This window comes from Nanorana parkeri, unplaced genomic scaffold, assembly GCF_000935625.1.
Source record: "Nanorana parkeri isolate BGI_ZX_2015 unplaced genomic scaffold, ASM93562v1 scaffold1679, whole genome shotgun sequence".
NCBI lineage: Eukaryota > Metazoa > Chordata > Amphibia > Anura > Dicroglossidae > Nanorana > Nanorana parkeri.
This window is the reverse complement of record NW_017307947.1, coordinates 26,203-39,242: the sequence shown is the minus strand read 5'-3', so window position 1 is coordinate 39,242 and position 13,040 is coordinate 26,203. Positions and strand designations below refer to the sequence as shown.

General features: G+C 43.4%; 1 protein-coding gene across 1 annotated transcript in view; it reads left to right on the top strand.

The window, feature by feature from the left end:
* The window catches only part of LOC108799264 (zinc metalloproteinase-disintegrin BlatH1-like), a 51,957-nt gene extending 44,393 nt beyond the window's left edge, over nt 1-7,564 (top strand). The window contains exons 15-18 of the mRNA XM_018571102.1: nt 1,386-1,563; nt 3,041-3,130; nt 4,146-4,338; nt 7,499-7,564. Coding sequence (XP_018426604.1) covers nt 1,386-1,563; nt 3,041-3,130; nt 4,146-4,338; nt 7,499-7,518 — 481 coding nt within the window. The 3' untranslated portion in view covers nt 7,519-7,564. The remainder of the gene's footprint in view (nt 1-1,385; nt 1,564-3,040; nt 3,131-4,145; nt 4,339-7,498) is intronic.
* Nucleotides 7,565-13,040: the final 5,476 nt, after the last annotated feature.

Below are 13,040 nucleotides of genomic sequence, written 5' to 3'. Positions count from 1 at the left end.
ATAGAATCTTATAGACCAACAACAGGATGCTCTTGTTTGCATGAAGTGAGCAAAAATAATGGAACATAGTTGGTAAGCACTTAGCAAATGTAGGCTCTGTCTCAAACACTGATTTATGCATTTGAACATACTTCCTGAGACTCAGTCTGTACGGAAAGTTTGACAACCTGCTGAGCTGGTAGTATCCACAGGCAGGGTCAAACTCACCAAGAAGACTCCGAGTAGAATTCAATGTAGTTTATTCAGGACTGCTGATGGCTAAAGTTGCAGCCCTCTAGTTAGACTCCCAGCCTCACTGTATTAAGAGAGCTCTGTACATGGTGTTACAAGGCTTTCAGATAGAAATGTCTTTCCACCTCTAAGAATGATAAAGAATCACATCCTATGTATTATAGGATGTGGTTCTTTATCATTCTTAGAGGTGGAAAGACATTGGGGCCTGAGGGTGGAAGGGGCCCCATTAGGTTGTTGAGGCAAATTAAACATAGAACATGTGAAGATAATACAGTACTGTATCAATAAAGTACAGTTAAACCTTAGGGTTTTTTTTGCATATAGTGTATCTACTGCAAGCTGTATATATATGCAAAAACATAAAAAAAGTTACTAAATAGGTAAAAACTTACCTGTGTCTCGCTCCAGTCGCTCTCGTCCAAAGATCTGATGATTCTCGAGCGGCCGTGAAGGATCATGGGGCGGGTGCGTGTGCAGTAGAGATCTTTGGCTGGGAGAAGAGGAGAGACACGGCACAGTCACATCGTTAAAAATTCAGATACGTTCTGATATGTTATTTCTTTCATTCGGAAATTCAGATGCAATCCGAATGTCTGATAATGCAGCAATTAACGTATGTGCGTTCAATGAACTTGGATTATACTTTCACCCCACAAGACAGTGGTCTTCTACTACAATCAGGGCCGGTGCTAGACTATTTTGCACCATAGGCAAGACCAGCTACTTGCATCCCCCCAGCCCTCCTCCAGCGGCACAGCCCCCACTTTCCCCGTGCGCGCGCAGTCCCATTCTCCTGCCGGCTAGCCTCCTGCTATTGGCTTTTTTCATTTGAAATAGCCAATAGCAGACTGGCTATTGAAACACCAGCAACTGAGCGGACCTGAGAGAGAAAGTTGTCTCTTAGCATTGTTCCTCTGCTCAGTGGGCGGGTGCAATAGCCAGTCTGCTATTGACTTTTTCAATTTTAAATGGGGGAGGCACCATGCAGGGGGTGAATGGTCAAAGCTGCGCCCTAGGCAGCAGTGCGACCTAGGCGGCTGCCTAGTTTGCCTAGTGGCAGCACCGGCCCTGTCTACAATACCACCATATCATTGTCTGCCTCCTTTTTCTCTGAGTTATTAATAATTTGTCTTCTCTCTCTCCCCTTACAGTTCTCTCATCCCTAATACATTTAGTCAATGCAGCCTGGACCAGTTCAAGACTTTCCTGATGACCAAGGTGCCCACGTGTCTGTTGAATGAACCCAATAAAAAGACCAGTATGGCCCCACCAGTGTGCGGAAACCACTTTGTGGAGATGGGAGAGCAGTGTGACTGTGGAACTGAACAGGTCAGTCTGTATTCTAACCTTCACTAACGACAAAAGAGGGTAAAATGCATCTGTAGGTTTGTAGCAAGCAATAAGCAGCAAAGGAGAAGTGCAGTAAACATAGATACTTCCATTTTCTCATTCATGATGAACTCCAGGCAGATATACAAGTCATACATTATTGCAGCTCTGCATTCATTAGTACATTATTAAATGTATCCAGACAATGTTAAAGCTGTGCGCTGCTTCCCAAAGAATCCAAGACCTGTAAGCATTACTAAAATGCAACAGAGAAAGATCAAACATGCTCCCTTGCCAGGCAGGTCTGTGTGTGACAAAACTGTGTAAATTTCAGGACTGGATAGACAGAAATACAAATCCTCTGCCAAGTGAAACAGCTCCCATACGTGTATCTCATCTGTGCACTTAGTTGGCATGGAGTTCCGCTTTTAGCTTCAAGTTCATTAAAGTGGACCTATTTATAATGGGTGGCAAAAGCGCAATTTGAGGAAAAAATAAAAAAGACTTACTTCGCATGCCTCTTCATGGAGGTGCTGGTAACACCACCATGCTTCACAGCTGTCTCCTTCTTGGTCTAGGCACTGCCATGCTGGATATTACCACATTACAATTAATTCTATGGATGCACCGATACTGATACTAGTATCGGTGCCGATGCCGAATATTTGGGCGAGTACTTGTACTCGCCCAAATACTCAGATACCTAGCCCGATACCCAAACTTCTGGTATCAGGAGCAGGGCCAGGAAACGTAAGCCAGGGTCATACACAGGAGATCAGAGAGCAGAGGTACCAAATCAGAAGGAGGAGGCAAAGTCATTGGTCACAAGCCGGGTTCATACACAGGATGTCAGGATACAAGAACAGAGTACATGGCACACAGGGACAAGCTAAAGACCACTTAGCAACCTGGTCATGGCTTCATGCCTGTTTAACTATGATAGTGTGACTGTGCACCTGTACGCTAACGAGGGCATTTCTGCACACTCATGTACGTGCGCAGTTGCGCATAAACGTTCCCATATGCATACGTTCATGTGCTAAAGCGCGTTTTCCAGGAACTTTGGGCAATAGATTGCATACTTTTGTGCGTGCATGTTTTTGAGCAGGAGTCCATCTGCAGGTAAGTCTCTTACAAAGACAGGTAAAATAAAACTTAACTTGCAAAGCTCATCTCATGTCCAAAACCCACTCTGGGTGTCTCCCTTCACTGCAACCATAGTAGCTCCAGCCTGCAATGCAATGCTAACTGAGAAGATAATAATAATAATAATAATAATAATAATGGAACAGGCTCTGACTCATATTCTGCTAGGTGCCCCTAAATGGATACATACAGTAGTTACTACTTTACTTAATGAATTGCTGCAGATTCTTCATCTTGTTGACTGGACTGATTTTGAGAACTATTTCTTGGTACTGTTTATACTTACCGCCATATAATGAGCGCATTGGACACATTGTGTTTTTCTTATTAGGAATGCACCAATCCCTGCTGTGATGCCCTCACATGTAATCTGAAAGCAGGAGCTGTATGTTCAGATGGGGAATGCTGTGAGCAGTGTCAGGTGAGTGACATATCTTTAAAGCATCCGTCAATCTAGAGTCCAAATTCCCCTAAAGGAAATTAATATTGAGGTGTATTTATAAACAACTCACACAGCCATTTGCTCTGCATTTACATCCATTCTGTGTGAATGAAGGCAAAAACAAATGTTGTTAGCATATTTTCTTTCCTGGTCAAATGTAATATCAGAAAAATACATCTTTATGGCCACTAGATGGAGCGAAGGAGCAGAGGAAATTAGAATTAGAATGGACATGTAATTTTTCAGGGTGAATGGCTCTGCGCATGAATAAAAGAGATCAGTTTGATGATAATATTTTTAATTTGTTTTAATGTTTCTTTGTATAATATGCATATGAGAGCATCCATATTTGATCCATATTTGCTCATTACATGTGCAGACTCTGTTTCCTACTTTGCAGTGCTACACATTGCTTGTGCTTTACTACTCTTTCTCACAATGGAAATTGCTCAACTGATTGAAAATGAGCTTCGAGTGTTAAAGCCTATCTCCGGGGAGGAAGGGGAAACCTCCCCTTGCAGTGGCTACATTGCAAGGATCAACTGCTTCTTTAGGTCTGGTGTACCTGGGTTAAGGCATTTACTTAACTGATCCCCTGCACTCCCCTGGCATTCATCTCCCCTATACTCCAGCTTGTGGACTGTCCTTCAGCGTCCTCACATAATGTTGGGCTGTATATGCAACATATGTGATGATATCAGTGTGCAGCCTCCCTACAATGTGATTTTTTTTTCCTGGAGATAGGCATTAAGTAGAAAGGATGAATAAAGCCAAATTTAAATACAGATCTCCTGCTAGTAATCTAAAAATCCTGTGGTGCCAATACAGATTTTAGAATGCCACTATATGTGGACGATAGATATTGTTGAAGGCCTTCTGTTTAGGATCGGTTGGGACCCTTATCATCCCTTTATCACACTGAGACAGTGTTATCAAAATGCCCATTTGAACCCAATTTTTGTGCTAATAAATGTAAATTTTGGTGGTACTACAGATTAGGAAAGCAGGAAGTGTGTGCCGACTCAGCCTTCATGACTGTGACCTTCCAGACAAGTGTGATGGGAAATCCAATCTCTGCCTCGATCTTTTCGAAACAGACGGAACTTCTTGTATGAATGGCCAAGGTTATTGTCTTCATGGAAGGTGTCCCATGCTGGAAAACCAGTGCACTGCCCTGTGGGGTTCAGGTAACTAACAGCTGCCATCATCTTCAATGTATGCGGGTCTCAAAAATATGTATTGTTGCTAAAGAAATTGCATTTTGCAAACATCAAATTGTATTGACAATGGATAGCTATTTAGAAGGATCATGTATGAAGGATTGAATTCCAACGATATAAACAGGTGCCAACTACAGGATGTAGTATGGAGGAGAAGGTTTAAAGTGAAAACCTGTTTATTGATGCCTCATGAAAAATCAATTCAAATGAATTAAAGAACTATGGGGTCAGGTCTTTTCCCCATAGTTCTCCTAAGGGTAACGGGAGGACACAAACTAGGGTCCTCTCGTCACCCAAAGCTCAGTATAAAGCAAACTAAAGCTTGCGGTATACTGAGACGCTGCAGCTGGGACGGATCCCGACATTACTGTCGAGATCCATCCAGCTGCATGATTGACAGCTGGCTCTGCCTATCTAGAGGCAGAGCCAGCTGTACCCGCCCCCTCCCCCGTCCGTTCCGCCAGTCAGCGCTGGAGGCTCAGACAGGGGAGGGATCCTGCTCTGCACTCCGCTGCCTGCCTGGTTTTGACTACAGCTCAGCTTGACCCGATCCAGTGCCGGAACTCCAGCTTGCACAGAGTGATCACCACTGGCACTTTCTGTCACTCGCTGTGCACTCAGACTCTGTTCCCAACTCCAGAGTCTTTGGGACACGAGGTGCAAGGGAAGCCTTCTCCCACATTCAGTCTCCAATCAGGTATGTGACACAATGTCATTATTTAAACAATGGTTTCCAAGCTTCAGTCAGCCATGTCAGCCATGTACCACGTCTTTGCCATACCAAAGTTTTATTGATGAAAGAAGATGAGCAAAGAGAACCAAATACTCTGCAGGAGCAACCATTCCAGAGAGCACTCCACACACACTCACTCCTCCAATTCTGTACGTGGACTCCCGCAATGAAGGTCTCTCAGGTGCTGGCCAAAAAAGGTGCGCTTTCACCTGTGGAAACACAGGTACAAGCAGGGCCAGTGCTAGGATTCTAGGCAAGGTAGGCAAGGTGCATTTTTGCGCCCCGCACCCTCCCCTCCCCCCTGTAAAAAAAGGGCATTTTGACAAGTACTTGTACTTGTCAAAATGCCCCGATGTTTGCGCTCTGTTTTTGTTTTGTTTTTCCACTTACCTTCGACGCGGGAGAGCAGCGGCGAGTCAGCGCTGGTCCGGTGGGAGGAGCTCCAGGTGGGGTCCTAATTTAGCTGGCCGGCGACTGCCTGAGGTGCCACGCGTGTCGGGATCCTCTGGCAGTCGCTAGCCAGCTAAGTCAGGACCCCACCTGGAGCTCCTCCCACTGGACCAGTGCTGACTCGCCGCTGCTCTCCCGCACCAAAGGTAAGTGAAAAAAAAAACATAGCGCAAACATCGGGGCATTTTGACAAGTACAAGTACTTGTCAAAATGCCCTGTTTTTTCTGCCCTCACCCTGCAGAGCCCTCAGGCGGCCGCTTGACTTGCCTTGCGGTAGCGCCGGGCCTGGGTACAAGCATAAGCCGCACTCAATAGATCTTCTAACTTGAATCCACACTTTATTACTGTGCAAATAACAAATACACCATACTGACACTCCCCAGACCCGCTCACGAGTTTTCTCTACCAAGGCTTAAACATAGACATCTCTATGAATAGGCCTTGGTAGGTGAAATGTGTGAGAGGATCTGAGGAGCGCCTGTATGGTGTGTCTGTTATTTGCACAGTAGTAAAGTGAGGATTCAAGTTAGAAGATCTATGGAGTGTAGCTTCTGTTTGTACCAGGATTCCAGGGAGCACTCACAAGACCAAGGAAATTAGTAAGCAGTTGCTTGGCATCAACGCCGATGCAGCTACCATCCTATAGCTGCACCTCCCTCTTTTGCATTGTTTTTTTAATCACTTTCCTTGCCATACTCAGCTATTCATTGCCGCCAATTTATGCTCTGTAAAGGCGAGCACCACCCCCCTTGTCAATTACTAGAGTCACTAGGTCAAACATGGTGAACAAAACTATGAGTGCATGCTTTCTCAGTGGTTTTATATTAAAGTGACACTAAACTCAGGAGTTGAAGCTTAAAAAATGCTCTAAAGTACCTTAACTATTAAAAGAAATGTTACTTATTTGTATATCTCTCGGCTGTAGATCCTCAAATCATCAACACACACAGGGACCATGGGGAACAAAAGTAGCCCCCCTCCAGAAGGGAGGACAGTGTCAGCACCAATTCAGAGATGATTTGAGGATCTACAGTCGAGTGATATAAATAATGTGCAGTATTGTAAAGATAAGACAAGGTACTTGAATGTATTTTTAATTTAACTCCTGAGTTTGGTGTCACGTTAAATGAGGATCCTCCAAGGTATTTAAAGGCATTACATTTGTTGACTAATTCAGCATAAATCGGGAGATGATTTTATTTCAGTTTATTTGTGAATATTATTACTCTCCTCCCAATTACCAGAGATTTGATTTTAGGCATAGCACATGTGAAAATGACACCATTCCTCTTTTCTGTAGGAGTACATTATCTCTTTCTTGTTGGTTGCAGATGCTCTTGTAGCTGACGATGACTGCTTTAATGTAAACATGAGAGGCACAAACTATGGATACTGTACCCAGTTGGGGGGAAAATTTCAACCATGTCTTCCTCAGTGAGTATATATATATATATATATATAAATGCAGCTCCTATTAAGGGGAAATGATGATGTTCTGTCTCAACCACCAATTTATGAATTTGTAGCAAATTTGCTTGGCAAGTCTACAGCAAGAGTCCTGCAGGTCTTAGCAAGAGCTCTGCAAGCTCGCTGGTCTGGAGACTTGCAATGCAGACTTGCTATAATTGTGCAACAAAATTGTGAAGCTTGGCAAGTCTGCAAAAGTTTAGCAAGTCATTTTCAAACTTGCAGCTCAATTGCTTGCTATCTGGGTAGCCCCCTTCTGCCCCTGGCCCTTTATTGAAGAGACTCAGCAGTATTCCCTTCATTATATATGCATAGAGTGGTTAAGTGACAGCTTCCTCAGCCCATGCTTCTACCAGTCATGGGTTCCTTTCACCAAAGCTCCAAGGCCCACTCATGACACAGCCGTACCAAATAAGCCAGCTAATATATCAACACAGATAGCAAAAGTGTTTTTGTTTTTACAAAGTAATCTACAGTAGAGCTACTTGTCTCCTGATAGGGATGTTAAATGTGGCGTGCTCTTCTGCTCTGGTGGAAACCCCAATCCCAATATTATCAATACCCTTATGGCTACGCTTGATAACTGCAAGGCAGTCCTGCACCCATCCGGAATGGTAGTGAACGGCACGAAGTGCGCAGATGAGAAGGTGAGAACAAGAAGCCTTTTTACACTGTTCATCTTTCATTACTGTTTTTTGGAATTCTGAGATCATGTGGAGATATAGAGTTCAACAATATTTCTATCTGTGTGGCCCTCAGAGTGTCTGACTTAATGTGGGCCGTGTACCCAGTTCAAGGTGATCCCGATTCCTTGCTCCCCCATATAGAAAGCTTCACTTCTGGCCAGGGAAAAGATCGACGCTGCTGTACTATGAATGCAGTTGTTCCGTTTGTGCTTTTAAATGTAGTTATTACGCATTCAGTACATCCCTCAGGTGTGAATAATGGCACATCTGATTATTTTGTGACAGTGCTGGGGCTTGTAGTCTCCGGCACTCCAATAGTGATGCAAGCACATCTTTTATGCATGTTCACAAAGGGTCCCTTCATCAGGCGAACAATGTGATGATGGATTGAACGGCCAATCACTAGGGCCAAACACTATCATAACATCATCACCTTGTCTAAGCTCTGACACCAGAGCTTAGGTGAGGATGCTGCAGGGAGGACATGATGAGGAAATGTGGCTTGGTAAGTGTATATGCCTGGGAGCATGGGCTATGTGCAGACACTGCCACTTTCCTCTGAACGGGCAAAGTGACAGTATCCATTAAAGTACAATAATAAGATATGACATCAGCACACCGACAAGCTTGTTTCCAATTGCAAGATCTTCTTTATTGCATGGTCACATAGAAAAACAAAGTTTCAAGTCCGCTTAGGGATCCTTTATCAGGTTTCATCGCAACCCCAACAAAGGGTCCCTAGCGGTCCCTAAACACTGTGACATAAAGAAGACTTTTCCCTAAACATGCAATAAAGAAGACTTTTGCACTTTGAAACAAGCTTGACGGTATGCTGACAACCACAACCGGATTTACCCTCCCAAACAACCCCTACCCCACCCCCTCACTGAGAGAATGCCGTTTCTGTTTTTTCTTTCTTTTTTTATGTATTACTTTATTTTTTAATGTAATTATTATTACTTATTATTTTTTACTTATTTTTATTTATGTAATTATTTTTTCCACCTAACTTTATTGCTATTACTGTGTGATAGCATTTGGAGGTGACATGTTCTCTATATTGAACCTGTCACCTCCAATACAGGAGTTCTAGCACAGTACTGTGCTGGAACTCCTGTGACAGGTGAGATAGGAAGAGCACAGTTGTCCCCTCTCACTGTCTACACGGAGCGGCAGGGTGATTTTTAACCCTGCCGCTCTGCTCACCACTCTACATACTGAAGACGGCGGCAAGGACGGAGCCGGGAGGACGCAGCATGGAGAGAGGTAAGTGCAGGGAAGGGGTTGGGGGCGGCAGGGGGATGATGGACCAGTTAATTACAAGTGATTTCGGCCACATCGCCGAGATTACTTGTAAAGAAACAGGTGAATTCTCCTATTCTACATTTAGCCCGGCTTGTGCAAAGCAGAGCTAAATGTAGAAAACAAATTACCGCCCGGAACTCCATGTTCCGGGCGTCGGGTGTACCGCCCCTCTGCTCAGTGCCGCCCCGAGGCTGGGCCTCGGTGGACTTGCCGGGAATCCGACCCTGCTGACAACAAATCTTATCCATGTTATACACTGTGACCAGTCGAGATTCCTTGCAGCATCCTTTTAACCATATGGTTGATTCCAGTATGGTGTGCAAAGGGAATATACTTCATGTCTTTAACCACTTAGTTTTTGCACACACATGTTAAATGTCTGAAGTTTTGGCAAGAAAACTAATGAAAACCCTCAAACAATGATATATTTTCTGAAAGCAGAGGCCCTGCAGAATATAAAAATGCTGGTTGCATTTTTTTTATTTTGCACAATATTTGTGCAAATGTTTATCAAATCAACAATTTTTGAATGACGGCCCTAGAATTATTTCTCACTCTAACACTCACAGCGATATGTGCATTGCGTTTGTATGTGGGGGCAGAGAGCTTTAACATTTTTTTTATTTATTATATGTCATTTGAACTTTTTTTTATACACTTTTGTATACACTTAGAGTGACACTAAACTCAGGAGCTAACCCTTAATGATTAAAAAAAAAAAGTATCTTACATAGGGATGCACCAAAATTTCGGCCCCGAAACATATTGACCGAAAATGTTACTTTTGGCAAAATGTTGAAAGTGCCATCTTTCAACCGAAATGGCGGTGCATCCCTGGTTTCTCTCCTCCCCGCTGGGCGCTGCTCTGTCACACAGGAGGCTGAGTGGTGCATGAGGAGAGCGATGTAAGCGGCTGGCGTCTCTGCTCCCCGCACCGTTCAGCCTCCTGTCACAGATAAGAGGAGAGCAGTGTGTGTGGGCAGAGACAGCTGTCAGTGCTGTCACAGAAGGCTGAGCTCTTCTCCCGCACCAAACCGCCCAGCCTTCTGTGACAGATCGGGAAAGCGGTGGTGTGGAGCGGAGACAGCTATCAACTGTCACAGGAGGCAGAGCCGGCGGTGCAGGGGAGGAGTCACCTGTCAGAGGAGAGCGAGCTCTCTTCCCCGCACCGCTCGCTCAGCCTCCTGTAACAGCCGATCCAGGATGGAGAGCGGGTACAAACACTCAGTGATCGCTGACTGCTTGTAAATAATTGAGGAAATAGTATATTTACTGTGTCCCCAAATATGAATGAATGGGAAGTGATCTACATCACTTCCTGTTCATTCATGATTGTGGAAATGGTAAACATACTATCTCCACAAGTTATGAATGAACAGGAAGACTCAGTATAGAGGATTGCTGTTCATTTATAGCAGGGGCTGCAGAAAAAGAGATTGAGGACTTTGTGTTCTCAATCTCTTTTTCTATTTTAAAATGGAAATTTCAGGGGTCTGTTTAGACCCTTAATATTTCCCAGAAGCCCCCAACAGTAAAGTAAAAAGAATACAAATATTTAATAAAAATAAATAAATAAAATAATTGCAAACATTGGAAAAAAAAAGCTTTGGTTTTGGCCTGACATTTTTTTTATTTTCGTTTTGAAAATTTTTGGTGCACCTCTAATATTATAGGAATATATCACTCAAATCATCTCTGAATTGGTGCTGACACTGTCCTTCCTTCTGGAGGGGGGCTACTTTAGTTCCCCATGGTCCCTGTGTGTGTTGTAAAGTAGCCACCGCTCCATGCTCACTCCTGGGATGGACTAAACATGAAATTGAAGTCCATCATGACAGGGAGTTTGGAGCAGAGGTTACTTTACAACACACACAAGGACCATGGGAAACAAAAGTAAGGTGCAGTATTGTTAAAAGTTAAGGTATTTGAATTCATTTTTAAGATATAACTCCTGAGTTCTGTGTCACTTTAACATTAGTTTTATCACATATGAGGCTAACATGTCCTCTTTATGTAGATATTGGGGGTCACCTAGTGTCACCCATGGGCCCCAGTGAAGCTGATGAAACACACATTGTGCTTTACCCGCTTCTTCTCCGGTCACAACGTTTGGATAAATGACAGCCCAAAACTGGAAGTGATTAAATCCTCACCACTTTCAGGTTCAAGTGATATTACACAGTAGGTGTGTGCAGATCTTTCTCGGGTACACTAACACCCACCTGGACAAGGGACAGCTGCGACGGTGTAGGAGGGTTGTCACCTACTCAGGCCCATACAAGTAATCGGGCAGCTCTATAGCTCTACTACTATGTGAAATTCCACAGATGGCTGAAAAAAATGAGACCAAGGTCAGCTGTGATCTTGTTTTAACCAGTTTAGGACCATGACATATATGTCTATATCGTGGTCCAATAATGTTTAAAGTACATCTCCAACCAAAACATTTATTTTTTTATTTTGGATACAGCAACTCTTATTCTTCTTTGCATATAGTCAAATACTTGAACTGCATGTCTACCTGGCTGATGAATTGTGTGTATGGGGAGCACTCATATAGGTTTGCTTCTTTATAAAAGTTATGAAGCCTTCTGTCTATTCTCCGGATAATACACAATGTAATGTCTCAGGGATGAATAAACTTTGCTTTACCTTTGCAGATCTGCTACAGGGGAGTGTGCACAAGCAAAAACACTGCATATGAGTCCCTTGCCTGATTTGCTGAATGCGCAGGCCATGTGGTAAGATTCCATTATAAGGGTATCTGGAGCTTTTAGTTTGAAGAAAAGCTCTGAGGAGAAAATATGTAGCCTCCATTACTGACCAATTCTGATGAGCATGCTAGTAATAAGTGGTCAGAAGCTGTGTGCGAAATGTGAGGAATCCACAAATAGGAATAGAGCCAGTGCTTTCAGGGGTTTTGGGACACCCCATTTCTTTAGGGTTCTGGGAGAAGGACATTAAATGATGAAGATATTAACAGGAAGAATAAATGGGGGCCTTATGAGCTGGTCCTTGTTGGTGCTCTGATCTGATATAAAACCACACTGACCCGTTGACCAGTAACAAGTATGCTGATTGAGTGGTATGACTTTACAATTACATAATTTGCTGTGTATATGTCCTAGGGTACTGTAATACTGCAGTCACTGAGTCCTGGCTTCAAATCTTCCCATATCTGTGTGAACTTCATTCACTGGAAAAGATGCACTTAGGGTTAGGTCACAACATACAAATATATCAAAGGTAATTATATAAAGTGCAATAACCTTTTTACAATAAGGTCCTGGAAGAAGACATGTGGCTACAATTTAAAGCCCATCTCCAAGCACGCCATATATCTACCCTAGCAGTGGAGCTACCCCATCCCCCTCCCCCCAACTACAGGGGTTAAGTGCATGCTTATGTCTAGGGGACAGGGAAAAAGTGACATTAAACCCTCAGATTTTTGAACATAAACCAATACTGTAATGTGTGCCTTACTGTAATCCATGGTTGTTTCCCTTCTCTTTGCTGCTCTTCCTTTTAAATCCGTATCTCTTCTCATGCTTGGGGAGAACTTCCCTTTGCAGCTCAGGGCCTCTTCCTGTAGTGCTGGCTCAGGTTACAAACCTATACACAGACACCATGTATCCATTCCTGAGACAAGGCAGTCTACTGCAAAACAGAAGTTCTGCCTAGCATGATAAGACATGAGGATTTAAAAGGAAGAGCAGCAAAGAGAAGGGAAACTACCATGGATTACAGTAAGGCGCACATTACAGTATTGGTTTATGTTAAAAAATCTGAGGGTTTAATGTCACTTTAAGTAAAGATGCTTTAGTCTGGGCCCCTAGGCAGGAACGAGCACCCAACGCTTACAGTGTGGTGATAGCCCCAGTGCAAGGGTAGCTTTTTTTTGGTTTGCCCCAAGATGGGCTTTAAGAATGGATGATAATAGATTTAATATTAAACAGAGAAAAAGCTTCTTTACTGTTAGAGCAGTGAAAATGCAGAAAGAACTGAAGTCCAAAATATGAACCAGTGT